This window comes from Accipiter gentilis, chromosome 11 (genome assembly GCF_929443795.1).
Source record: "Accipiter gentilis chromosome 11, bAccGen1.1, whole genome shotgun sequence".
Classification (NCBI taxonomy): Eukaryota; Metazoa; Chordata; class Aves; order Accipitriformes; family Accipitridae; genus Astur; species Astur gentilis.
Genome location: NC_064890.1, coordinates 336,398 through 363,992, shown reverse-complemented (window position 1 = coordinate 363,992; position 27,595 = coordinate 336,398). Strand labels below are relative to the sequence as shown.

The window sequence follows — 27,595 nt, the reverse complement described above, 5'->3', positions numbered from 1 at the left end:
AGCATACCAACACACACACTACACATGAACACACCAAGTAATACACACACAGTGCACACGCGTGCCATACACAGACTGGAAGGCATGCACACTCAGCACACGCACACACTCACACAAAGTGCATGTATAAACAGCCTGCCTGCATACAGACAAAATGCCCACACACACTGCACACGCTCTACCCTGTGAACACATACATGCAGTGTGCACACTCACAAGCTCACCTATACCACACTGCATGTGTACTGTGCGCATCCACAGTGTGGGTACATAGATGCAGTGTGCACCCAGACATAGTGCACATGCAGAGTGCACCATGCAATTGACATGGGAGCATGTGTGCACCCAGAAGTGGCATACATAGTGTGCACCACGTGGGTATAATGGACTCTTCCCTCTTGCACATCACTACTTGCCTGCTGCGGCTGTAACCAGATTGGCTCTTCAACACCCGAACACGTGCATACTGCCTGGAGTAGTTATGTTCTCTGGTGTATGTTTTTGGGGAAGGACCTGGTGGCAAATGGCTGCAGAGAGCAGGGTGGCAGTGAACTTCTTAAAGAGGGTATGATGCCACACTTGTGTTTTTCCTGCTAGCTGTTAGCAGGCAGCGCTCAGAGTCAGGTGCTGCTGCCTGCCCCAGGGCATGCACCCCCTCAACCCGCAAGCAGAGCATTCAGCGAGGGTCCCTCAGGGGTGTCCGATCCCAGTTTCTGCCTCCCCTCCTGCTTGGAACCCCCATGCTGCCTCCCCCTGCCCGTGCCCAGCACTCGGAACCAGCGACTCTGTGACATCAGCACTGGGGCCAAGGGTACCGCGGGCAACCACGGGCACTACTGGTGGCGACGAGCCCTTGGTTCTTGCAGCTGCCACGTGCCGCTGGCAGCGATGAATTTGCTCCCCCTCCTCGTCCTGCTGGCCGTGTGCCGGCCTGTGCACGGCACGTGGGACAGCTGTGGGTAAGTGGGCCGAGGCTCTGGGATGGAGCTTGGGCAACCCTTGTGGGGTTCACTGGAGGGTGTCCGCTTGTTCCCCGTGGCCACACCACAGCTTCCCGAACCCCACGTGGGAGCCTCAGTTCCTTGCCAGCACCCAGGCTGCTGGCTCAACTCATCTGTGCGGCTAAAGCAGAAACGGGGGTGGACGGACGCACGCCCCACGGCGTTCCCTGGCCCTGCTGCCCATACAGCGCCTTGTGGGGATGGAAGACGGCTGACCTTCAGCCTGAACAGCAGCAAGCCATCGAGCAGGACAGTAATGAGTTTCTGGTTACAGCAGGACCTGCGGGCTCCGGCCCATGGCTTCTCACTACGGCATGTCGCGCGTCGTGGGTGGCACAGATGCCCAGCCGGGGGCCTGGCCCTGGATCGTCAGCATCCAGGATCCCTGGAAAATAGGCACGGGGCATATATGCGGAGGGTCTCTCATCAGCCCGCAGTGGGTCCTCACGGCAGCTCACTGCTTCATTGAGGCCAGGTAAGGAGGACCAGGGAACGGGGATATCCCCACAACACCAGCAGGTGCCCTGTCCGCAGCACCCTGTGCTACTCCCGTCCCGTTTCCCTGCAGTACGCCCGCTGCCTAGGCACTGCAGAGGCCAGCTGAGAGACTGCTCAGGAGAAGGCTGGGCTCGTGCCGCTGCTTCCCAGCTCGAAATTCCTTGCGCCTAAGGCGTGCTAGGCTGTCACACCCTCTGTGGCACTGCTTTCCTCTCTCCCTTGTGAAGCAGAAGGCAGGCAACTGCCGGGCTGCTGCAGCACACGGCTCCGCTCCCTCTGACCCCTCTCTCCGTCTGCCTTCCAGCTATGTCACGATGTGGCGCGTGGTGATCGGAGCCACCCAGCTGACTCAGCTGGGCCCCGAGGCCCAAGTGCGCAATATTAAGCGGCTGCTGGTTCACGAACGCTATAGTAACATCTCGGAGAGGAACGACATCGCGTTGCTGGAATTGGACCAGCCTGTCCAATGCAGCTACTACATACAGCTTGCCTGCGTGCCCGACGCCTCGCTGAGAGTGTCAGAGCTGACCACCTGCTATGTCAGTGGCTGGGGTTCCACGACCGCCAGATGTGAGTTCCCCAAAAGTACTCGTGTCCCGAGCATGAGCTCGGCACGCTGGGGAAAGGGCTTGGGCTTCCTGACAGCAGAGGCAAAAGCCAGAGCCAGGCTGCGGGGGCGTATGCCCGTCTATAGAGAGATGGGCCTGACCCGTTACCCAAAGCACGACCGAAGGGAAACACAGGTGCAACACCATCAAGGTGCAAAGCCAAGCCCTAGGGAAGGGGTTCACCCAGCCAGGGGAGCAGAACTGGTGATGAGCTGCTGGGTGTTAATTCCTTCTTGTGCCCACAGCTGGAAGATCAGCTGATGTCCTGCAGGAGGCCAAGGTCCACCTCATTGACATCAACCTCTGTAACAGCACCCGGTGGTATAATGGGGCCGTCCACACCCACAACTTGTGCGCTGGGTATCCGCAGGGTGGCATCGACACCTGCCAGGTAGGAGCGTGCTACAAGTCAACCCTCAGCAGCACAGGCAGCCCTGTCACAACCACCCAAACATACCCTGGCGCGTGCTTCGCCTGGCAAGTCACCCTCCCGCTGTTGGGGCTTACCTCCCCTTCCCCATCTGCAGGTCCTTGCCCAGTGCCCTCTTGTCCCAGAAGCCTGGGACCCTGCCCAGAAAGCCCATCCAGTGCTCTTGGCAGCCCACAGGTCCAGATCCCAATGCGGGAACATCCGTCTTCCACACATCCAGGATCACTGTGCAGAGATGAGAGACAGCCCTGCCTTACAGGCCCACGACCCCCACCCCCAGACAAGGGTCTGTAGGCTCCAGCACCTGAGCAGAGCCTTTCTGTGCAGTGAATACAGCTCTGGCAGGTGCTGTGAGAGAGACGGAGACAGCCATAGCGCTGACAGAGGCCACCCAACAACACCTTAACCCTCTCTCCTCTGCTGCAGGGTGACAGCGGTGGCCCTCTCGTGTGCAAAGATAACACCTATGACTACTTCTGGCTTGTTGGAGTGACCAGCTGGGGGAAAGGCTGTGCAAGATCAAAACGGCCCGGAGTCTACACCTCCACTCAGCACTTTTACGACTGGATCCTGGTACAGATGGGACTGCGCCCAGCAGTAAGGGCTACTCCAACATCACGGGCATGGAGTCATTTTCTCACTGCCTCAACCCCCTTTCAGAGGCCAAAGCCAATACCAACGCAATCGGGCAGGTTTCCGCCCTGCCCATTTCCACTCCAGAAGCTGGTGGAATTCTTTACTCGGGTGCAGGAGCTCCTGCAGGTCCTAAGGGGAAAAAAGGCTTAAGCAGCAGGATGAACAGGATCCAGTGCAGGCTGCAGTGTACCACGACCTTTTCCTTCTGCCGCAATGCCTGCTGATCCAAAGGCAGCCGCAGTGTCAAAGGCCTGCTCTGTGCTGCCCACGCTCCTCTGAGTGCACGCAAATGCTGAAGTTGACTTAGTTCTTGAAATAAAGTTGCCAATTTTCACAGTTAACCATGTTTCAGTCCAGTTCAAGTCTCCTGTGCAAGGCCAGGACTTCCATGCCCGGCACTTGCAAAACAAGGCTGCAGGCAGACAAGTAGGCACAAAGGTGAAGCGTCACTCAAAAGGGCTGAAACCGTGCCTGGTCAGAGAGTAGGGTGCTCAGAGCCACCATGGGATGGAAAAGACTAGCACATTGAGACTAGAAAGAGGATAGGAAAAGATGATGTTACATGCAGACAACTTTGGGGATACGCAGTAAGGCACACAAGGTGATGATTAGGACCTGTCGTAAGCCTTAGCTAACTGAAGAGACCGTGGGAAACTCCTGAGCACGACAAGAGAAATTACTGACCATAGCAAACAGAGTGAGAAGCTGACAGGAGTTACAGTGCCGTGAGGAATATCCAGATTTCACAGGTAGTTAAGGCGGGTTGATGTGAGAGGTGGCCACACTTCACAGATAATTGAGGGAAGAGTTGGGGTCATTTTGGGCAGAGGAATCTGGCAGGGACAGCAGTACCCAGGAAACCGGATCGGTAATGCCATGGAAGTCCAAGGTGACCGAGGACCCAAAACACCAAATTTGCCCACAGATGTAGCAAGCCTGGGAGCAAGGGGGGAAAAATAACCCGTGGGTACGTCCCTTGACTGGGAGGAGACAAGGGCGGAGAAAGGGGGAGTCAAGGAGGATGAGGGGGATGTCCAAGCACGGGAACTGGAGAGAAGGGGGATCAAGGAGCTAGTCACACAGAAGCAAACTGCTGGCTGGTTTGTTTGTTTGACCGAGCCCTGCACCTAGTCATCACAGTACGTCCTACCTTCTTTTTGAGAGCGATTCCAAACCCTTTTCTGTGTGGCCCCACTCTGTACCCGGTGGGGGAGCGGGTCCAGAGGCCTGGCTGCTAGCAACGGCAGAAGGGAACACAGGTCCTAGGGACCCAGCAGCTGGAAACACCGAGTGTCCAGGGCCAGCTTCGGGTGGGAGCACTGCGTGCGTGTGCAGTTCACTAGTGAGCTGGAAACTGGACTAGCTCAAGAGCAAGAGGAGATACAGATCTGGAAAGACCCAAGATCTGTGCCCACTACTGGCTTATTAGGTTGACGCCCAGTCTCAGATTTTAATTGAACTTAATTCTCATGGTAATGTTTAAAGGACTAATGAACATTAGTCATGTTCGGGTGTTGAAGAGCCAATCTGGTTACAGCCACGGCAGGCAAGCAGTGATGTGCAAGCCAAATAAGCCAAGCATACCCAAGCAGTGTCAACCTTCCTGCACAAAGCACAGTGAAATGCAGATGCAGCACAGTCCACGCTGACTGTGTCAGCCACAGCAACACCCTCTGGCAGGCTGCATGTCCTTGCTGTCTAGGAGTTACATTGCCGTTCTGGGCCAACGCTGAGAAGGGCACTGACCTGTGCAGGTTGGGGCAGTAACGCCATGCCTTGCTCAGTTTCCTTCAGCTGAGTTACCTGCACACAGAGCGCATGGTCCCACACCTCCTGCCCTGTTCCTTGTCTGGTCTCTGAAACTCTGTCCCCATGCTGTGCCCCCCCTCCAGAGCTCAGAGCCCCAGCTGTTCTCCTCTCAGTGTCCTGAGTGCCAGTCCCCAGCGCCCTGATCCCTGTGGCCAGGCACTGCACGGCAAGCACCGCCATGCCCTATGAGCAAAGCGGGCTCCATGAATTATGCAGCAGTTTCACCTCCTGCTGCAGCACCAGCCTCCTCGCTTTGGCTCTGGTCCTGAATAATTGATGGCAGTGAGTACAGCAGCAGCAGCAGCAGCCCCAGCATCCTTCTTGTGCTAGGGCCCAGGCTGTTAGGTAGGCGTGGGGCTAGACACGCAGGAAGGCCAGGGGCTATGGGGACAGTGTGAACTATGGAGGACAGGGAGCTGTGGAAAGCAGAGTTCACTGGCATGTTAGAAAGTTGTTGTAAAAGTGGGATCATAGAATCATAGAATCATTTAGGTTGGAAAAGACCCTTAAGTTTACTGTGTCCAACCGTTAACATAGCACTGCCAAGTCCACCACTAAACCATGTCCCTAGGCGCCACATCTACATGTCTTTTAAATACCTCCAGGCATGGTGACTCAACCACTTCCCTGGGCAGCCTGTGCCCGTGCTTGGCAACCCTTTTGGTCAAGAAATTGTTCCTAATATCCAATCTAAACCTCCCCTGGCACAGGCCAGTTTCCTCTCGTCCTATCACTTATTACTTGGGAGAAAAGACTGATTCCCACCTCGCTATAACCTCCTTTCAGGTAGTTGTAGAGAGCGATAAGGTCTCCCCTCAGCCTCCTTTTCTCCAGGCTGAACAACCCCAGTTCCCTCAGCTGCTCCTCATAAGACTTGTGCTCTAGACCCCTCACCAGCTTCGTTGCTCTTCTCTGGACAAGCTCCAGCACCTCAATGTCTCTCTTGTAGTGAGGGGCCCAAAACTGAGGACAGTATTCGAGGTGTGGCCTCACCAGTGCCGAGTACAGGGGGACGATGACTTCCTTGCTCCTGCTGGCCACACTAATTCTGACACAAGCCAGGATGCCGTTGGCCTTCTTGGCCACCTGGGCACACTGCCGGCTCATACTCAGCCGGCTGTCGACCAGCGCCCCTGGGTCCTTTTCCACTGGGCAGCTTGCCAGCCACTCTTCCCCAAGCCTGCAGCATTGCATGGGGTTGTTCTGACCCAAATGCAAGACGCAGCACTCAGCCTTGTTGAATCTCATACAATTGGCCTCAGCCCATCGATCCAGCCTGTCCAGATCCCTCTGGAGAGCCTTCCTACACTCAAGAAGATCAACAGTCCTGCTGAACTTGGTGTCGTCTGCAGAGTTACTGAATGTACATTTGATCCCCTTGTCCAGATCACTGATAAAGATATTAAAGACAACTGGCCCCAATACTGAGCCCCTGGGGAACACCACTTGTGACCAGCTGCCAACTGGATTTAACTCCATTCACCACAACTCTTTGGGCCCGGCCATCCAGCCAGTTTTTTACCCAGCAAAGAGTACACCCGTCCAAGCCACGAGCAGCCAGTTTCTCCAGGAGAATGCTGTGGGAAATGGTTTCAAAAGCTTTGCTAAAGTCCACTTTAGACAGTGGTTGTAAAAGTTGGATGGGTCTTGAGAAATGCTGACTAGTAATAACAGGAAAATCCGGAACAGACCGATCACACAGGCTGGATGCAAAACATAGGCGCATCTACATGAGAACTTCTAGGCTAGGACATTAGCCGGCCTTACCCCCGCTTTGTCTTTGGGCTGAAACTCCTCACCTCTGCCTGCTGTGCGGTTAATCCTAGAGCGCTGCCACTGTGCCTGTGCTTGTACAGCATCTCTTTAATCTTGCTTTAATCTCATTTTGGATAAAATGAACAGATGGAGGTCTTCAGGACATTCAACCTCAGTTTCTGTGCCTGTCTTCTGAGCTTCCTCTGGTTTTCAAAAGCAGACACAGCAATAGGGTACAGCCTTCCTGGGGTGCAGAACCTCCCCTTTTCCTCCTCGTTCTGCTTATCACTCCCTCCCACCAGAGAACTGCTGTTGCTCCTTGCACAGTCCCTTCCTCGCTCTGATTACAAGTCATTGATCTGCAGGATATGGGCTCCTACGTTCAGACACAACCAACAGTCCTTGAGCCTGAATGTGAAACTCTGTCACTGCTGTATGAAAACCCGCTTTGAGGGTAAAGTGACCCGGCTCCGGTAGGGTGCAGCCTGCCCCAAACAATGCCACGCTTTCTGCCTGCACCAGGGGATCTTGCACACTGTGCGCACCTGGAGAAAAGCAGCTTCGTTTGCTCTTCCAGAAGGCAGGAAGCTGGGAGCAGCAGCCCGGGCCGGCCGGGACAGACGGGGGGGGCAGGGGACGTCCACCCGGGCCACCCGGGCCCAGTGGAGACGACTCCCGCTCGCCGGCCACACGCCGAGGTGCCCGTCTCCTCCGGGGACAGCAGCCTCACGGCTTCCCGGCCTCCCCCCCCCGCCCCGAGACCGGGGGCCGGCCCCACGGGCCGAGTCCGCAGCGCCCAAAGCTGGGCGCCGCTGAGGGCGGTGCCGGGGGAAAACCCCGTTCTTAATAAACCCTCCTCGGCCGCGGCAGCTGGCGGCAGGCCCGGGTCCCGGGAGGCCGCCTGCGCCGGGCGCGACGGTCCCGGAGGCGGCTGCGAGGGAGCGACACCGCAGCGAGGGAGGCCGCGCCGGACTACAATGCCCGGCATGCCCCGCGGCGGCTCCGGATCACGTGGCTGCCCGCCCGGGTCAGGTGGTCGCCGGCGCGGCGGGGTTCGGCTCCGCTCCTTTGCCCTGGCCTGCCGGTGTCGTGACGGGGTTGCCAGTCCCGTGGAGCTGCCGCCGCACCCGGCCCCCGACCGGACCGCGGGAGCGCAGCGCCGTAGCCCGAGCTGAGCGCGCGTATCGGCGGGCCGCGGGGCCTCTCCGGGCGGCAGCGCCATGGGGCCGCGGGGCAGGGGCCTGCCGTGGGCCCTGGTGCTGCTGGCCTTGCGCGGAGCGGCCGGCGTCCCCCCCAGCTTCGTCCTCTTGCTGGCGGACGACTTGGGCTTCGGGGACCTGGGGAGCTACGGGCACCCTTCTTCTGCCACGCCTAGCCTGGACAGGATGGCTTCCCGAGGGCTGCGGTTCACCAACTTCTACAGCAGCTGCCCGGTGTGCAGCCCGTCCCGGTACGGCCTGCCCCGCTCGCTGGCGACGGGCTGCGGGGCCCCGGGGCGGGGATAGAAGAAGCGTCAGACACGGCTTGGCACCCAGCTGGGGAGCTGCGGTGCTGGGAGGAAGGGGGGCTTGGTAAACACGCCGTGTCCCAGGAGGCCTGAAGGTCTGGCTACTCTGTTGAGGGTGGCGGTGGCAGGTCCTAGCAGACGGGGGAGGTGGCAGGGGCAGCCAGGAGACTGGGGAGCCAAGCTGCCAGGTCCCAAGGACCCTCTGTGGAGGCTGAGCACCACGACCTGTGCCACGTCCAGTGCGATGCCCGTCTCCTCTCTCTCTTCTGACCCTCACCTGTAGGGCAGCCCTGCTGACAGGCCGGTTCCAGATGCGCTCTGGGGTTTACCCTGGTGTGTTCAACCCAGACTCGCGGGGAGGCCTGCCGCTCTCTGAGGTCACCATTGCAGAGGTGCTGAAGGCTGAGGGCTATGCCACGGCCGTGGTTGGCAAGTGGCACCTTGGCCTGGGGATTAATGGCTCCTTCCTGCCCATCCACCAGGGCTTTGACCACTTCTTGGGGGTGCCCTACTCCCATGACCAGGTGAGAGGCCTGCCAAGCCCTGGAGGGTGTTCCGGGGCTGGCTGGGGAGAGGGCCTGAAAGGTGAAGCTTGCTTGGGAGCACACAGCCCAGGTTAGTGCTTGCCTGGGTAGATGGGTGTGGGTGGCTGCAGGCCGGGGAGGTGGATGCTGGTGGGCAAAGCTCAGCGCTGAGGTGCTCCTATGGTAGGGCAGTTTTGCCAAATGTGGGTGGCAGCTGTGCGTGGGGACATACACCCCATGTCACGGGAGGGAGGGTCAGCTTCTGGGCTGCAAAGAAAGATCTGAATCACTGCCAGGGGAAAGTGATGTTGGGGCAGCATGGTCCTTGGACAGTTCTGGGGTGGGCACAGACCCCTGGGCTTCTGGGAGAGGCTGCCCAAAGGGTGCCTGTAGGAGCTGGTGGTGGGCTCTGTGAGACTCTTTGCTCCCCTCCCCTCGCTGTCCTGCAACACAGGTAGCAGACAAAGTTTTTTTTGTTCTCTCCAGGGCCCCTGCCAGAATCTCACCTGCTTCCCGCCTGACATCAAGTGTTTTGGGACTTGTGACCAAGGCTTAGTGCCAGTCCCGCTCCTCTGGAACCAGAGCATCGTGCAGCAGCCGGTCTCTTTCCCCGATCTGGTGCCACTCTACAACAAATTCTCCCGGGACTTCATCGCTGACTGTGCCCGACGAGGCCTCCCGTTCCTGCTCTACTATGCCTCCCACGTAGGAGAGGGGGAGGACTGCTCTGGGCCCAAGGGTGGGGAAGGGAGCCTTTGTCCTGTGGGGAGAGCAAGGAAGCATCTCAGCTTCTGCAGCCCCAGGACTGTGCTGAGCAGTCAATACCTGCCCCTGGGTGACCTGGGGTTGCCATTCCTACACCCAGGTCTTGTGGCAGCACCCTTCTGGTAATGTTCTGGGGCTGCTTCTTTCTGGAGCTTTACCCGCTTCTGTGGGCCAGGACTCCACCTGGGAGAAGTTCCCACTCTGGGGCTCCACATCCTCTCCTGGGGCTCAGCTCCTTTGTGCCATTTCTGAGAGATGCTTCTGAAGCTTGGGGACAAGCCTCCTCTCATCTCCTGGGTACTGTCACATATCTCCATGTCCTAGCTGGGGTGTTCACTGTCCCCGGGTGAACTGGGAACCAGATGCAGCTGTGGGGGAGTTTGCGTAGCAGTCTTCTCTGCCCTTTCTCCAGCATACCCACTACCCCCAGTTTGCAAGCCAGGAGTATGTGGGGCAGTCACGGCGTGGGCCATTTGGTGATGCGCTCTTGGAGTTTGATGGCTCGGTGGGACAGCTGCTGCAGGCGCTGGAGGAAAATGGTGTTGCGAACACGACCTTGGTGTTTTTCACCTCTGACAACGGGTGAGTGGGCTCAGCAGGGGCAATTTTGTCGCTGATAAGATTCTGCTGCCATCGTATGGGGGGAACTGGAATGAGGCATTGGTTGGCTGGGGCAAAAGGGATGTGGTATGGCATTGCCAGGTGAGACCCCAGTGACCTGAAGTGAGAGGCAAGAGGTGGATGCTGCTCTGGAGATGGCCCAGTGCAGTCCTTCTTCCTGTGACTCCGCTGTGCCCCTCCTCGTGGGCAGAAACCTCACAGGATTTGGGCCAGGAGCGTACAGCCCGAATCTACCCCGATTCCCTTTGTGTGTGAGTGGCATTGGTCTCTGGTGCCCTGCTTAGGTGTCTTGCACAGCCTGGCTTCTTCACCTGCCCCCTGCCTCCTGCCTCACAAGGCTGAGAATGAAGGCAGTGGCGCTCGCTGGCACCGTGTCTCTTGCATGGCCCCATTGGCAGCATCAGGAAAGGGGTAGTGTGAACCCGTGAAACTGATGGTAGGTGGTTCTTCTCTCTCACAGCCCTTCCACCATGCGGATGGCACGTGGAGGCAGCTCTGGCCTTCTGAAGTGTGGGAAGGGCACAACATACGAAGGTGGCATGCGGGAACCAGCGGTGGCTTATTGGCCAGGCCATATCACGCCAGGTGAGACTTGGCACTGCTTGTGCCTTTTGTGTGCTGATGCCAGCCAAGGCAGGGGTGTCATGGCAGCTGGGCTGCCCCGGGACTAGCAGAGGGCAGGAGAGAAGTGAGGATGGCAGGGCCGGGAGTGGGATCGGGTTCTTGAACCTTTCCTTGTGCCTTGCTGTGTGGGGTGACAGGAGTGACGCATGAGCTGGCAAGCACCCTGGACATCCTGCCAACACTGACTAACCTGGCTGGAGCAGCTCTTCCCAGAGTTGCCCTGGATGGCTATGACCTGAGTCCAGTGCTGTTTGGGTCGGGGAAGGTGAGTCCTGTGGGCTGGTTCGGCTGGCATGGTGCATGAAGGCTGGTGTGGGGCTGGAGCTGTGTGCCTGGTGAGCAGAGCCAGCTGGGGGTCGGGGGAGATCCATGAGCTGTGGGGACCTTGGGTCTGGCCTGGGTCACACCATGGAGTTCCTGGGCTTCCCCAGGCTGCTCTGCTCTAACAATCAAGCCCCCATGGCTGCAGTGGGTGGACAGAGCCCCAGTTGCTTTGAGTAGGGAGCAAACAGGGTGTTGCTGCTGCTCGTCAGCTTCCCCCCTCTCTGGCCACGTTGTGGCTGTAGTGTCAGGGCTCCTGCGTGACTCCCTGGAGTCTGCTTGGCCCTGTTCCAGGCTCTTCTTCATCCTCATGGCTGCACAGGTGAGCTCAGCTCTGCTGCTTCCCACAGAGTCCCCGTCGGACGATGTTCTTCTACCCGCCGTCCCCTGACCCACTGCACGGCCCCTTCGCTGTCAGGCTTGGGAAGTACAAGGCCCATTACTTCACACAAGGTTGGTGCCGCCTCCTGTCCCTCTGCATGGGCACCTTTGTGAAGTCCTGCAGAGTTTTCCTGTCCAAAGCTCAGAGAAGAAACTGAGCTACACCTGGGGGTTTCTTTTGCAGGTTCCTTTCACAGTGATACGACCCCAGACCAGGCCTGCCATGGGCTGACTCCACTGACCCCTCACTTGCCCCCGCTGCTCTTTGACCTGGAGTCAGACCCGGCCGAGAACTATGATCTGCTGCAAAGCGGCGCAGGGCCGGAGGTTCTGCAAGTCCTGAGGGAGATCGAACTGCAGAAAGTGCTTTTTGAACAGCGCATGGAGTTTGGGGAAAGCCAGATCAGGAAGGGCAGGGATCCCACCCTGCAGCCCTGCTGTGTACCAGACTGTACTCCTAAGCCTTCCTGCTGCCGCTGCTCCTAGCATCTTGCTGCTCCATCCCCTTCACTTGCTCTGCACTGGAACCCTATCCCAAACCCACCAGATACCCCCCTGCCCCCAATTAACCAAGCTCAGCCTTAGAGCTACCCTGCAGCTTGGGCTCCGCGACAGCTCTGACTGATGGAGCACTGGGGAGGCAAACTGTGGGTTGGGGAGATTACGGACCCTGCCAGGAGTGCAGGTCAGTGGACCCTGTGCTCCATGCAGGACATGCAAGCTGAGGCCTCTTGAGAGAAAGAAACCCTGACTTGTTCAGGGAAGGACCATGATACGGCATTGCCTCCGGAGCCAGAACAGCTCCTTTCAAACCATGATCAAGATGAAGCAAAAGGCATGCCCCAGTGTCCAGAGGTCCCCCTCAGCTGGAGGCATGCTGTGCACCCCTGGGTGGGAACAGAGCTGGGAGCTGGAGCACCATCACTTGCCAGGGGCCAAGAGCACAGCAAGAGGAGGATGGGATGGACGGTCCTGGCAGCTTCAGAGGTAGGACCTTGTGCAGCTAGTGCAGAGTGGACATGCCTAGGTGGGAAGCAACTCTGGGTATGCAAGGTCAAGCACTTCCAAGTGCTTCACGACACCAGGAGGCAGAAATGTGGCCAGTGGTTGGCAGGCCTAGGCCTCTTGTAAGGTCTATGGAACCTGGGGCTGATCAGTCAGGTGGGCTGCAACCACGTGCCATCCACATGGCTGAAAGGGTCTCGCCCGTCTTGCTTGTGAGCTAGTCCAGCTTCCAGCTCACTAGTGAACTGCACACGCACACAGTGCTCCCACCCGAAGCTGGCCCTGGACACTCGGTGTTTCCAGCTGCTGGGTCCCTAGGACCTGTGTTCCCTTCTGCCGTTGCTAGCAGCCAGGCCTCTGGACCCGCTCCCCCACCGGGTACAGAGTGGGGCCACACAGAAAAGGGTTTGGAATTGCTCTCAAAAAGAAGGTAGGACGTACTGTGGTGACTAGGTGCAGGGCTCGGTCAAACAAACAAACCAGCCAGCAGTTTGCTTCTGTGTGACTAGCTCCTTGATCCCCCTTCTCTCCAGTTCCCGTGCTTGGACATCCCCCTCATCCTCCTTGACTCCCCCTTTCTCCGCCCTTGTCTCTTCCCAGTCAAGGGACGTACCCACGGGTTATTTTTCCCCCCTTGCTCCCAGGCTTGCTACATCTGTGGGCAGATTTGGTGTTTTGGGTCCTCGGTCACCTTGGACTTCCATGGCATTACCGATCCGGTTTCCTGGGTACTGCTGTCCCTGCCAGATTCCTCTGCCCAAAATGACCCCAACTCTTCCCTCAGTTATCTGTGAAGTGTGGCCACCTCTCACATCAATCCGCCTTAACCACCTGCGAAATCTGGTACTGGAATAGCAGAGTATCCACAGAAGACAAATTTTCTTCTCTAAGGCTCTGCTCTAAGCAGACATGGGGCACTACCTTGAGGTCAATTTTCAAAAAACAAAGCAGGCTTGAGTCCAGTTTGTTTGGGGCCCCGTTCTGGTGCCTGTGAAGCCATGCTAAGCCTCAAGTGCCTTGAGAGCAGCTATTCCACTTTCTGACAGAGCCTGCCCTGTCATCCTAGGGCCCAGGTTGGCACTCAGTTGTGTGCCTTATGTCTATCCACACAAGCCAGGATGGCAGCAGGAAGCTGCCGCACCTTTCACGAGCTCTGAGGCTGCCATTCTCCAAGCCACTGCTCTCTACCCTCTGGGGACCTAGTCCCACTCAGCAAATGCAACGCGCTTGGCTGGCACCTGCTTGTCTCCCATGACTGCCCTACGCTCCAGCGTGTGAGCAAAGCAGCACCATACAGCTGTAGAAGGCAAACTGATGAGATGAGGCTGATACAGGATTCACCAAAGCCATGGAGAATGGCATGTGTGCCTGAGAGCAGGAGCATCTTTCTCTGTCTAGAGCTTTGAATTGCATGTCTTTGGCCATGCAGACCAGGTGCCACCGCTGCCCTTGTCAGCGTTGGCCGAGAACAGCAATGTAACTCCTAGACAGCAAGGACATGCAGCCTGCCAGAGGGTGTTGCTGTGGCTGACACAGTGTGGACTGTGCTGCATCTGCATTTCACTGTGCTTTGTGCAGGAAGGTTGACACTGCTTGGGTATGCTTGGCTTATTTGGCTTGCACATCACTGCTTGCCTGCCGCGGCTGTAACCAGATTGGCTCTTCAACACCCGAACACGTGCATACTGCCTGGAGTAGTTATGTTCTCTGGTGTATGTTTTTGGGGAAGGACCTGGTGGCAAATGGCTGCAGAGAGCAGGGTGGCAGTGAACTTCTTAAAGAGGGTATGATGCTACACTTGTGTTTTTCCTGCTAGCTGTTAGCAGGCAGCGCTCAGAGTCAGGCGCTGCTGCCTGCCCCAGGGCCTGCACCCCCTCAACCCGCAAGCAGAGTATTCAGCGAGGGTCCCTCAGGGGTGTCCGATCCCAGTTTCTGCCTCCCCTCCTGCTTGGAACCCCCATGCTGCCTCCCCCTGCCCGTGCCCAGCACTCGGAACCAGCGACTCTGTGACATCAGCACTGGGGCCAAGGGTACCGCGGGCAACCACGGGCACTACTGGTGGCGACGAGCCCTTGGTTCTTGCAGCTGCCACGTGCCGCTGGCAGCGATGAATTTGCTCCCCCTCCTCGTCCTGCTGGCTGTGTGCCGGCCTGTGCACGGCACGTGGGACAGCTGTGGGTAAGTGGGCCGAGGCTCTGGGATGGAGCTTAGGCAACCCTTGTGGGGTTCACTGGAGGGTGTCCGCTTGTCCCCCATGGCCACACCACAGCTTCCCGAACCCCACGTGGGAGCCTCAGTTCCTTGCCAGCACCCAGGCTGCTGGCTCAACTCGTCTGTGCGGCTAAAGCAGAAACGGGGGTGGACGGACGCACGCCCCACGGCGTTCCCTGGCCCTGCTGCCCATACAGCGCCTTGTGGGGAGGGAAGACGGCTGACCTTCAGCCTGAACAGCAGTAAGCCATCGAGCAGGACAGTAATGAGTTTCTGGTTACAGCGGGACCTGCGGGCTCCGGCCCATGGCTTCTCACTACGGCATGTCACGCGTCGTGGGTGGCACAGATGCCCAGCCGGGGGCCTGGCCCTGGATCGTCAGCATCCAGGATCCCTGGAAAATAGGCACGGGGCATATATGCGGAGGGTCTCTCATCAGCCCGCAGTGGGTCCTCACGGCAGCTCACTGCTTCATTGAGGCCAGGTAAGGAGGACCAGGGAACGGGGATATCCCCACAACACCAGCAGGTGCCCTGTCCGCAGCACCCTGTGCTACTCCCGTCCCGTTTCCCTGCAGTACGCCCGCTGCCTGGGCACTGCAGAGGCCAGCTGAGAGACTGCTCAGGAGAAGGCTGGGCTCGTGCCGCTGCTTCCCAGCTCGAAATTCCTTGCGCCTAAGGCGTGCTAGGCTGTCACACCCTCTGTGGCACTGCTTTCCTCTCTCCCTTGTGAAGCAGAAGGCAGGCAACTGCCGGGCTGCTGCAGCACACGGCTCCGCTCCCTCTGACCCCTCTCTCCGTCTGCCTTCCAGCTATGTCACGATGTGGCGCGTGGTGATCGGAGCCACCCAGCTGACTCAGCTGGGCCCCGAGGCCCAAGTGCGCAATATTAAGCGGCTGCTGGTTCACGAACGCTATAGTAACATCTCGGAGAGGAACGACATCGCGTTGCTGGAATTGGACCAGCCTGTCCAATGCAGCTACTACATACAGCTTGCCTGCGTGCCCGACGCCTCGCTGAGAGTGTCAGAGCTGACCACCTGCTATGTCAGTGGCTGGGGTTCCACGACCGCCAGATGTGAGTTCCCCAAAAGTACTCGTGTCCCGAGCATGAGCTCGGCACGCTGGGGAAAGGGCTTGGGCTTCCTGACAGCAGAGGCAAAAGCCAGAGCCAGGCTGCGGGGGCGTATGCCCGTCTATAGAGAGATGGGCCTGACCCGTTACCCAAAGCACGACCGAAGGGAAACACAGGTGCAACACCATCAAGGTGCAAAGCCAAGCCCTAGGGAAGGGGTTCACCCAGCCAGGGGAGCAGAACTGGTGATGAGCTGCTGGGTGTTAATTCCTTCTTGTGCCCACAGCTGGAAGATCAGCTGATGTCCTGCAGGAGGCCAAGGTCCACCTCATTGACATCAACCTCTGTAACAGCACCCGGTGGTATAATGGGGCCGTCCACACCCACAACTTGTGCGCTGGGTATCCGCAGGGTGGCATCGACACCTGCCAGGTAGGAGCGTGCTACAAGTCAACCCTCAGCAGCACAGGCAGCCCTGTCACAACCACCCAAACATACCCTGGCGCGTGCTTCGCCTGGCAAGTCACCCTCCCGCTGTTGGGGCTTACCTCCCCTTCCCCATCTGCAGGTCCTTGCCCAGTGCCCTCTTGTCCCAGAAGCCTGGGACCCTGCCCAGAAAGCCCATCCAGTGCTCTTGGCAGCCCACAGGTCCAGATCCCAATGCGGGAACATCCGTCTTCCACACATCCAGGATCACTGTGCAGAGATGAGAGACAGCCCTGCCTTACAGGCCCACGACCCCCACCCCCAGACAAGGGTCTGTAGGCTCCAGCACCTGAGCAGAGCCTTTCTGTGCAGTGAATACAGCTCTGGCAGGTGCTGTGAGAGAGACGGAGACAGCCATAGCGCTGACAGAGGCCACCCAACAACACCTTAACCCTCTCTCCTCTGCTGCAGGGTGACAGCGGTGGCCCTCTCGTGTGCAAAGATAACACCTATGACTACTTCTGGCTTGTTGGAGTGACCAGCTGGGGGAAAGGCTGTGCAAGATCAAAACGGCCCGGAGTCTACACCTCCACTCAGCACTTTTACGACTGGATCCTGGTACAGATGGGACTGCGCCCAGCAGTAACATCTACTCCAACACCACGGCCAGTGTTCACCTCAACCCCCTTTCAGAGGCCAAAGCCAATACCAACGCAATCGGGCAGGTTTACACCCTGCCCATTTCCACGCCAGAAGCTGGTGGAGTTCTTTAACCTGCTGCAGGAGCTCCTGCAGGTCCTAAGGGGAAAAAAGGCTTGAGCAGCAGGATGAACAGGATCCAGTGCAGGCTGCAGTGTACCACGACCTTTTCCTTCTGCCGCAATGCCTGCTGATCCAAAGGCAGCCGCAGTGTCAAAGGCCTGCTCTGTGCTGTCCACGCTCCTCTGAGTGCACGCAAATGCTGAAGTTGACTTAGTTCTTGAAATAAAGTTGCCAATTTTCACAGTTAACCATGTTTCAGTCCAGTTCAAGTCTCCTGTGCAAGGCCAGGACTTCCATGCCTGGCACCTGCAAAACAAGGCTGCAGGCAGACAAGTAGGGCACAAAGGTGAAGCGTCACTCAAAAGGGCTGAAACCGTGCCTGGTCTGAGGAGGGTGAGGGTGCAGTGGAAGAAGGGAACACACTGTTCCTAGGGGGCTAGAGGTCTTGGGGACAGCAGTTGGAAACACAAAGTGTTTTATAGTAGCTACTGGTGGGATCCCTTGTGTGTGTACAATGCACCGATGAACTTGAAACTGGACTCTCATGACCCAGGAGAGATGGATCTAGAAAGACCCAAGGTTTGCATCAATGACTCGGTAAGGAGCTTGACATCCAGCAACGTATATTACATGGACTTAATTTCTACACTGTTATTTGAGGAATCTATGAATGTGCTGTGCTTATGAATCTAGGGAGTGAAGGTGTGTTTATGTTTCACTGGTAAACAGCTAATCCTGATCATCTGGAAAGGCAGAAAAGGACTGAACTGTGTTCATATTTATGTAAGTGGTGGTTACATATGCATGGGTGTTGGTAAAAGCATTGCTCTATGTCAGTCTGTTTTGCCGTTCACATTAATTGTGTAAGTATGTGTGTTTCTGTGTCTGGCTCTTTGGAATGCAGCATAAGTCTCTTGGACACACACATGGGAACAGCAGCAGCCACATCCATTAGGCTGGGATAGGACAAGCCTCCTCGGTGTGAGAACCTACCTGATTCAGCTCTAGCAGACCTGAAAGGAGAAATCCTTCATGTTCAGAAGTCTGCTGGATCTGGCTGATTTGTAACAGAATGGGGAAGGAAACCCAAAGAAACTCTGCAGCAGAGATGACAGGGGTGGATAGAGAGGCAGCACTGGCTAGGCTGTGAAAGCAATGGGGAGGGCTGGCATTTGGACTTTCACTGTATAGTAACTGGACTGCCTTATAACAAAAGTTCAGGAAAAATGCAAGCTCAAAGCTTTATAAAAAAAATTCTTTAGTGTTTGTTTTCTCAGTAGGTACCATTAAAGCATCTGGGCAGGACCCTTCCCTGCAGGTCCAAGAGTGCCTTCGCTCTCCTGGCAAGATTTGCCTTGAAGAAGCATGCAGTAACTAGCAACCATGCGGATACTTTCACTCTTTCCTTGACCATGATGTGCAGTGGCTAGGGCCGAGTCAAGGAAGGTCATGTTTAGACAGTCTCTCACAAGAAGGGGAGAGGCCCAGCTGCCCATCACCAGAGCTCTCAGGGCATGAGAAAAATCACTTTCCTCTGTGAAGACCAGCTCTAACTAGCCCCAGAAATCTAGAGCAAATGGAAAACCAGACTCAGGGTCCAGGGCTTAGGCAGATGGGGGCTTCTCTTCAGGGCAGCTCTCTTTATCCGACGAATTCTCACTCTTCTTCTGCAGGTCAAAGCTCTGGAAAGGAGCAGGACAAGGAACTGCTGAGAAGCATGAGAGCAACAGCTACGCTCTGCTGTGGTTCATTCAAATTCGGTCTACGGCATCATGGGCTCTTCAGAGGGTCACCATCTCACCCCTTCTGGCCTAGACACGAGCAGCACACAAACCCTATGGTGTCACTAGCACAAGGCAAATCTTTCCATGCCTGCAAAGTTTCACCCTTTGCCACAGGCTCTGCTTTCCCTGAGGGAAAAAAGAGCAGAGCTGCTAATCACTTAGGAGGAGTGCAGTAAGCAGAGCCTTTCTTACCTCCAGTTCTCGCATGACCTCGTCCATGAAATCTCCTGAATTCTGTTTGTAAGCAACTGCCAGTTTGATAGCATCATTGAAGAGCTGATGAGAAGGAGAATGCTTGTCACTCAGAGTAAGGGGCACTGTGTTTCTGTAACATATGGAAACTGTTCCCACACCCCAAGAAAAAAACACCAAACCACCTCTGCAACTACCTATAGCTACCAGGACCTCACAAGCACCCAAACAGGTGCACTAGCCCATTTTCTGTTTTCTGTGCCTACAGCAGTCTCCATATCCTTGGACTGTATAGGGGTCTCATGGATGCTGAGCCAAATAGCTATGTTTTACCTTCACTACATTGGTGCCATCTGCAGCAGACACAAAGTAAAAGGGCAAACTGAACTTCCGGGCAAAGTTGAAGCTTTTCTGGGTCACCTTCACATCCGCTGGGGGCAAAAAAAGAAGTGGTCAGTAAGACATCACTGTGGGCTGAATGCCAACATATGCCCAAGTGGTAGAACAGATGGAGACCAGAGCCTGATTTAGCTGTCAAGGCCTCCTCACTGTAGTACAAGGCTAGGAGAGTCCTCCCCAAAAGCTCTAGGGTTTTAAAAGCAACAGCATCAGCAAGCTGTTGACAAGAAGACACAAAAAATTTCTTGTTCATTTATTCATGGTGCTTGAATAAATTATAGATGGATTCTGCTGTGCTATAAATGAATAATGCTTTGCAGCTTAGAACATATCAGTTCACTTGCTGTGCAGCAACTATGAATGTTTTCCAGGCACTTCCCTATGATTTTTGCTGTGTGTCCACATGACCTGGACATCACTGCCAGTACTAGTCATGCCTCTCCCTCCAGTTTGGCCTTTTAACCAGAACTCCCCACTGCCTTTATGCCATGTTACCTATATTCCTGTGAGTTAAGGGCATGCTCACACTACACAAATGAGTCAACTGTTACATATTTTTACTTAACGGGGAGTTAGGTCCAGCTACCCCAACCTTAGTAGGCCAGAAGCTTTATTTCAGTTTTGGAACAAATCTACTGCATATTTACAGGACATGCTGACACAGCAGTAACAGCTCAAAGTTTTGATAGGTAGCCAGCCTGTATGTCAGCACAGGAGGATGACTCCACATGATTCGCCTTTTCTCATAGAAGCAACAGCTGAAGTAGTTCAGATTCCAAATGCTTGCCAGTGAGCACTGCCCAGGCAGCTGCTCCCTACCTCTTTGCAGGAAGCTGGATCAACTGTTCTACAGACTGGGCCTGTGTTAAGAGCTGTGGGCTGATCATTTTCTAGTCCAGGTGGAATACAGCAAGTGAAGGCAAGGCAGAGGACTGTCTTGGAGCAGCGTCTACTCATACACAGAACACTAAGAGCAGGATTCATCTACACAGAGGTTCTGTCTACAATATGTCTGTCAACACCAAGTCCATTTGCCTTGGACTTCCTGTACAGTCCATGCAATCAGTGGATTCAAGGCTGGCTTGACATGTCCTATAGGAAAGGCTTTTATTAGGTAAGATCAGTCCTGCCCTAAACCACACCACTGAACAATAATGAACTTCTGTAGACTACAGTGGGAGCCCAGACACATTATCAGATGGACACACCCATTCATAGCTGCCATGATTTCTACCATGAATGTCAGCGAGGAAGACCATGTCTGACACTGTACTTGATAAAGAACAGCAAGCTATGGTCCTAAGGGTATGTGTTCTCTCATTGATGCTGAGCAGAAAACTGATGCGTTATGCATTCCCACAGGATGCAGGAGACAGATCACAACCCAAATGATAGTAATAATGAATGCCTAGCTGGCATTCCTAAGAGGAGGCAATAATCCAGTCATCTGCAGAGGAAGGTGAACAATTTTGCCAGCAGGTATACTTAGACACTTTAGCACAGAGGAGTCCCACGGAAACCTGCAGGCTGAATTAGCGATACAAAGGCAGTTACTGACTGTATCAGGGGAAGCCACATAACAGATTATGCTCCTTTTCCAGCAAGACATCCTGCATCTTTTTTTACTAGGTAGTGCTCCAATCAGCTTTCAGGTTCTTGCTGGATGAAATGGGCAACGTGGTAATAACAGAATTGGAAGGACATCACTTGAATAAACTTTAAATAGATCAAATTTGTATTTTTATTGCTAGTAAAGCAAGCACAAGAGCCTGTAAGACAGCAAGCAAGGTCAGTAGAGGACCCAGCTATTCATTTGGTAAAATACAGCCCTGAGGGACTAATACTCAAGAACTCATCTGGACCTAACGAATGAATGGTATTCTTTCTGAGCCAGGTCAGAAGAGAATGACATCACAATCCTGAGAGGTTGAAAGAAGATATACTCACCATCAATTTTGTTGGCCACCACAATGCAAGGAATCTCTGGGCGGAATTCTCTCAGCTCCTTGTACCAGCTGTTTAAGTTCTTGTAGGTGACTTTCCGCTGCACATCAAACACCTTCCAAAAAAGAACCAGCTATCATGGGGCCAACAGCAGGACAGCACCTGATCAACCCACTGCACCAAACACAAGTATGGAATCCAGAATTTTCCCAGGAGGACATCAACAAAGAAAACTGGCTTTTGTTAGAAAGGATGAAAGAGAAAATGGAGAATATCCAGCAAGCCTTGAAACATGCAGCCAGGCCATTTCTTTGCATAGTGCAGGAAATAGTCCCTCATTTTCCTTTCATTCTTATTTTGTACTATGACAAGCACTCTATCACCCATGACAGTGAACAAGCACTGGGAAAGATCTGTTCTGCTAAGTAGGGTCAGATATGAGGCTTCTCTATTTTAACAATTAAAATATCAGTGAAGTTGACTGATGCTCACAAGTGATGAGAAATAGTGGAAAGTTAGAGCAACAGTACAAACCAAGAGACCTAAGCGGGCTAAGAGTCAGGAAACAAGACTGATCTGAGCTAATAAATGGGAAGTGCAAAGTATAGGGAAATAGAAAGGCAAAAGACCGGAGAAGAATGTCTTATATAGTAACCTGCCAAAAGTCAGAACAGTTTTGTACTAATCCAATAGTCACATCCCAGAACAAGAAAGGAATGCCTTCTCCCTCACATCACCTCTGACAGGACTGCTTGTAAATAAGTACTTTCAGTTGTTCGTACCACCTTACTGGAAAGGCAGTGACAAAAGTAAGGAAATTTAGAAGATAGCAAAGTCAGGGAATATAGTGAGTGCTATCAGGAAAGGCAGAAGAGAGCTAAACATACCCAACTACACTGGTTTTATCTAGTGAGAGAAGAAAGAACAATATAGGAAAGTTTTTTAAGCCACTGGAAGAGACAAGAAATATAAGGCAGCGTAATCATAAAAAGTAACATACAGGCCAAGTGTCAGCTGGGACTGTTATTAGTCAAAATTCCATCAGACCACAGCTGAGACACTACCCTTACCATGATACAAGCATGAGCCTTATGGTAATAGGATGCATGCATGTTCTGGAACCTCTCCTGTCCAGCTGTGTCCCAGAAGTCTGTAAGACACAAAAAACAAGCTTAGAATGACACAACTTGCCAAGTTCCGTCTTCCTCACAACTTAAACCCAGGACACAAAGCCCAGTCCATCTACTCAGGGTCACAAATTAGATTTCACCTCACTAATCTGAAACATTCCAGGGCTAAGAGATTATGCAAAACTAGGACCTTTACTTAGCAAGGCTTAGCTACGAGTTGTGCTGACACTGAACATTGCTATAAACATATTAGCAAAAGAGAAGTCATTAGCAGGAATGACTTATAAAGGACAGTAAGACAAAGCTAGTCAAAAGTGCAAAGAGTCATAACAATGTTCTTTGTCACTAGAGATGACAACAGGAAACAAAATCTAAACATCTTGAAACAGCTTGATTGCTGACATGGTGATAAATAGCCAGGTGCCTGTCACAGGAAATGTTCCATCTCCTTTCTCAGACAGTCTAACTCTGCTCTTTCCAGGGGCATGACTCGTTCTAAAATTACAAAGGGTCAGTAAGTTAGCCTGAGACAGACAAATCCCAATTCATTAAGTACCTTGTAGACTAGGTATCATGAAGCATACCTGAACAGTCATCAACATTTTAATGCCTTTTTTCTGTTTGTGCGTCTCAGGTAGAGATCTCCCCACCTCTTCTTACTAGATTTATAGGCTAATATTTGTGTCTTATTTGTTGTATAAATTTACACAACTTCCAACTAAGAACCATCAGATACAGTTATACTTCTGTCAGCTAGACTGAAGCATGCCACTCCACCCCTAAGCTGAATAAGCCACTTTCCTTAGTGTTTACTTTGCATTGAAACTAGTTTCTGATTGGATACTGTATCAGACTTGCAGGATGGTAACTTCTTAAACTGCCCAAAATATAGGCTAGTACTTGTCAGAACACATTTGCATTAATTTTGGCTAGTTCTGCTTAGCTTCTAAAATTGCCTGATCCTTTTAATGTGCCATTTCAGAATACTCACTTACAAGGAAAAAAGAGGTGCCAGTGACCACAACCTACGAATGTCCCTAAATTAATTTCCCAAACAATGTGGCAGCTGTCATGAGAGAACTTGTCATAGCTTATTGAAAAACACTGATGCTTTTATTACTAAATCCTCCAGATCTTGCCTGTCATACCCCATGTAACTCCAGAACATAGCAATTTATCAACCTTAAAATCCTTGGGAAAAATAAGATTCATATAGTAAAGAAATACACCACATTTTAATGCAATCCTAACTCTACCACATAGAATTTGGCAATGGCCATTAAGAGTAAAAGTTAAACTAGCAAGGGAAGTGGTAAATCTGCACAATTTAAAGCCTTCAGATCAAACTACCAGTCTTTACAAATTACACTTCATGTGAAGTCTTCTCTGCAAGGTAGCTTGGATGATCAGCATTATGTTCATAAAAGGTGAAAATAGAAGACACTGTGAACTCCTGTATAACACAGGCCAGATGAATTACCTAAACTAAAGCAAGTTAATAAAGTACTAAACCCATGTTAAAAATAAGTCCCTGACATATGAATCCATACTTTTGCAAGTTGCCTTAATACTAATTTCACTTACTGGTTAACCCCCCCCACGCACCTTATCTTTTGAGTTTACCTAACATCAGCTAGAGTCTGTTAAATATTTCTTGCTATGCTGAAGCCTCCTTTTGTACCAAGCTCCTGTTTGCTGGTATCTTACCTTCTCCCTGAGAAGCTAACCAGACTCCCATCATTAGGCCCCTTTTTACCATCTTTCCATTGCTCTCATGGCTCTTTTCTGAAACCTTGTATTGGGTTTAAGTGGCAAGGTTTTTGTAAGGGGTGGAAATGCCCTATGAGAAAAGGCAGAATAAAGTGATGTCATCTACCCTAAAAGAGAGAAGAAATAGAATCTCAGAATGGGTTGGGTTGGAAGGAACCTTTAAAGATCATCCAGTCCACCCCCCTGCTGTAGGCAGGGACATCTTCTCCTAAGTAACTAGTGATAGGATGAGAGGAAATGGCCTCAAGTTACGCCAGGGGAGGTTTAGATTGGATGCTAGAAAAAATTCCTTTACTGAAAGGGTTGTCAGGCATTGGAACAGGCTGCCCAAGGAAGTGGTGGTGTCACCATCCCTGAAGGTGTTAAAAAAACACGTAGACATGGCACATCAGGACATGGTTTAGTGGGCATGGTGGTGTTGGGTTGACGGTTGGACTCGATGATCTTAAAGGTCTTTTCCAGCCTAAACGATTCTATGATTCTATGACCTTCCACTAGATCAGGTTGCTCAAAGCCCCATCCAGCCCGACCTTCAACACTTTCAGGGATGGGGCATCCACAGCTTCTTTAGGCAACCTGTTCCAGTGGTCCCTGAGTGTCACCACGCTCAGCATAAAACATTTCCTCCTTATGTCCAATCTAAACTTACCCTCTTCCAGTTCAAAACCATTGCCTCTTGTCCTGTCACTACAGCCCCTGGTAAAAAGTCCCTCTCCAACTTTCTTGTAAGCCCCCTTTACATATTGGAAGGCCACAATAAGGGCTCCCCAGAGCCTTCTCTTCTCTAGCCTGAACAACCCCAACTCTCTCAGCCTCCTCTGCTCCAGCTCTCTGATAATTTTCATGAACCCACTCTAGCAGGTCCATGTCTTTCTTGTACTAGGGATCCCAGAGCTGGATGCAGTACTTCAGGTGGGGTCTCAAGCAGAGCAGAGCAGAAGAATCACCCCCCTCAACCTGCTGGCCACGCTTCTTTTTACACAGCCCAGGATCAATTGGCTTTCTGGGCTGCAAGCGCACATTGCTGGCTCATGTCCTGTTTTTCATTCACCAATAAAGGGGAAAGGTACAGTGTTCAAACATGGAGAAAGCTGGTGCAAACGGAAAGGGAAAAAACTTGTTCAGTGTCCAGGAAACACAGGAAATAACTGGTTTAGCTTGAGTAAAGAGGATTTGCATTAAGTATCAAGAAAGAAAGACTTTCTAGCAGTAAGACCCCTGATATGTTGGAATAGCCTGCTGTTTTGGGTTTGTGTGGTGGGGTTTTTGGTAGTGGGGGAGGGGCTGCAGGGCCGGCTCCTGTGAGAAGCTGCTCGAAGCTTCCCTGGCTCCAAGTCGGACCTGCTACTGGCCAAGGCCAAGGCCAAGCCCATCACCGATGGTGGTAGCACCTCTGGGAGAACGTGTTTAAGAAGGGAAACCTGCAGTGGAGAGAGGAGTGGGATGTGAGAGAAACACCTCTGCAGATACCAAGGTCAGTGAAGAAGGAGGGGGAGGAGGTGCACTGGAGGAGGGGATGCCTCTGCAGACCGTGGTGAGATGTCAGGCTGTCCCCCTGCAGCCCATGGAGGTTAGTGGTGGAGGAGATGCCCACCTAATAACTGAACAGCAATCTGGCCTGGTAAATGAAGGAAGAGCAGTGGCTGTTGTCTACCTAGACTTCAGTAAGGCTTCCAGCACTGTCCCATAAGAGCCTCATAGAGAAGTGGTTGATGTATGGGCTGGATGAGCAGACAATGAGGTCGACTGAAAACTGGCTAAATGACCAGCCCAGAGGTCAAAACTGGGAGAAGTTGCTGATACACCAGAGGGTTGTGCTGCCATCCAGAGGGACCTGGACAGGCTGGAGAAACGGGCTGACAGGAATCTCATGAAGTTCAACAAGAAGAAGTGCAAAGTCCTCCATCTGGGGAGGAACAACCCCCAATTTATGCTGGAGAAAGCACCTTTGCAGAAAAGGCCCTGGGAGTCCTGGCTGATACCAAGCTGGCTAGGAGCCAGCAATGTGGCTTTGCCACAAAGAAGGCTAATGGTATCCTGGGCTGCATTAGGCAAAGTATTTCTTTGCCTCTACTCAGCACTGGTGTGGCCACACCTGGAGTGCTGAGTCCAGTGCTGTGCAACAAAGAGCCAGGAAGATGATGAAGGGACACGAGCATCTCTCCTGTGAGGAAAGACTGAGAGGGCTGGGACTCTTTAGCCTAAAGAAGAGAAGGCTCAGGGGTGATCTCATCAATGAGTATAAATACCTGAAGGAAGAGTGTAAAGAAGACGGAGTCAGGCTCTTTTCAGTGACAGGACCAGAGCCAACAGGCACAAACTGAAACACACGAGGTTCCCTCTGAAAATCAGGAAACACTTTTTCCACTGTGAGCATGACTGACCACTGGCACAGGTTGCCCAGAGAGGTTGTGGAGACTCTCTCCTTGGAAATATTCAAAAGCCATCTGGACATGGCTCTGGGTGGCTGGCTGTGGGTGGCCCTGCTTGAGCAGGGGGTTGGACAGACTGACATCTGGAGGTCCCTGACAGCCTCAACCATTCTGTGGTTCTTTGATCCCTTCATTACTCCATTTCTGTGCCTACAAACCACTGTTTGGCATCCTCTTGCCACAGCAAGAACCTCCTCTGCCACGTTTTTGGGTCCTTACACTGCTGAGTATGCCAACTGCCCTGTCGCCGTTTCCCTCCCCGCACATAGCGGCATCACCCTCTCCCCGGGACCCACGGAACACCAGGCTGGGCCCCCTCCCACTTACCCACGAGGACCGCCTGCCCGTCCACCCAAGCACGGTGCTTGTAGAGCGTCAGGGCGAAGGTGGAGAGCTGCTGGGGGCGGCTGTGCCCGTGTTAAGGAGTCGACGGAGGAGCACGATCCCCCACTCTGCAGCGACCGTCGGCGCCGGGCCGGCACCCGCTCCCCAGGCCAGGCCCGCCGCAGTTCGCCGGGCCGGGCCTCCCGCCGCGCTCCGCCGGGCAGGGCCGCCACCTGCGCAGCGACGCGGGGCTGCTCAGGGCGCAGGCCCGGGAACAGGGACGGGAACTAAAGGTCGCACCAAAGGATACAAGCCGTCGAGCAGGAACCTCTCCAGAAGCCTGCGGGAAGAGCACCACAGCCGTTAGGCCGCGGGACCAAGCCGCCCCTTCCCTCCCCTCCCCTCCCCTCCCCGCGGGGAACCGGCCGGGAGGCAGCGTGCCCGCGCGGCCACTCACTTGGACTTGCCCACGGCGCTGTCGCCTAGGCAGATGATCTTCACGGTCTCCTCAGCGCCGGCCGCGGCCTCATCCCGGGCCTGCTCCGCCGCCGCCGCATCCGCCATGCCACCGCCTCCGCGTCCCCGCTGCTACGCGACACGGCGGGCCCGGCCTCCGGCTCCGCCCCCCCGCCTCCCGGCCACTCCGTGCGTGACTGAGCGCT

At 54.0% G+C, this 27,595-nt stretch overlaps 4 protein-coding genes across 5 annotated transcripts; 3 read left to right on the top strand and 1 right to left on the bottom strand.

The window, feature by feature from the left end:
- Window positions 1-436: 436 nt before the first annotated feature.
- LOC126044257 (acrosin-like) lies at window positions 437-18,086 on the top strand. Of its 2 annotated transcripts, none has more exons than XM_049813583.1 (5): window positions 437-624; window positions 14,329-15,180; window positions 15,508-15,773; window positions 16,057-16,202; window positions 16,668-18,086. In XM_049813583.1, the coding sequence occupies exons 2-5, from the start codon at window positions 15,002-15,004 to the stop codon at window positions 17,013-17,015; spliced, it is 939 nt and encodes a 312-aa protein (XP_049669540.1). In that variant the 5' UTR covers window positions 437-624; window positions 14,329-15,001; the 3' UTR covers window positions 17,016-18,086. The 2 variants fall into 2 exon arrangements, with proteins under 2 accessions (XP_049669540.1, XP_049669541.1); XM_049813584.1 differs by lacking the exon at window positions 437-624 and having other exon boundaries at window positions 14,593-14,663; window positions 14,980-15,180.
- On the top strand, window positions 636-3,582 carry LOC126044256 (acrosin-like). The gene is made up of 5 exons (XM_049813582.1): window positions 636-959; window positions 1,276-1,476; window positions 1,804-2,069; window positions 2,353-2,498; window positions 2,964-3,582. Exons 1-5 carry the CDS (start codon window positions 889-891, stop codon window positions 3,321-3,323), a joined length of 1,044 nt encoding a protein of 347 aa, XP_049669539.1. The 5' UTR covers window positions 636-888; the 3' UTR covers window positions 3,324-3,582.
- On the top strand, window positions 7,810-14,927 carry ARSA (arylsulfatase A). The gene is made up of 8 exons (XM_049813581.1): window positions 7,810-8,187; window positions 8,528-8,768; window positions 9,255-9,473; window positions 9,946-10,115; window positions 10,615-10,739; window positions 10,916-11,043; window positions 11,450-11,552; window positions 11,665-14,927. The coding sequence occupies exons 1-8, from the start codon at window positions 7,958-7,960 to the stop codon at window positions 11,964-11,966; spliced, it is 1,518 nt and encodes a 505-aa protein (XP_049669538.1). The 5' UTR covers window positions 7,810-7,957; the 3' UTR covers window positions 11,967-14,927.
- Window positions 18,087-18,194: 108 nt separating the features above from the next.
- On the bottom strand, window positions 18,195-27,555 carry LOC126044258 (rab-like protein 2A). The gene is made up of 8 exons (XM_049813585.1): window positions 27,391-27,555; window positions 27,244-27,273; window positions 26,937-27,016; window positions 22,348-22,427; window positions 21,281-21,392; window positions 19,268-19,365; window positions 18,935-19,018; window positions 18,195-18,640 (listed from the first exon to the last, which is right to left on the bottom strand). Exons 1-8 carry the CDS (start codon window positions 27,495-27,497, stop codon window positions 18,563-18,565), a joined length of 669 nt encoding a protein of 222 aa, XP_049669542.1. The 5' UTR covers window positions 27,498-27,555; the 3' UTR covers window positions 18,195-18,562.
- Window positions 27,556-27,595: the final 40 nt, after the last annotated feature.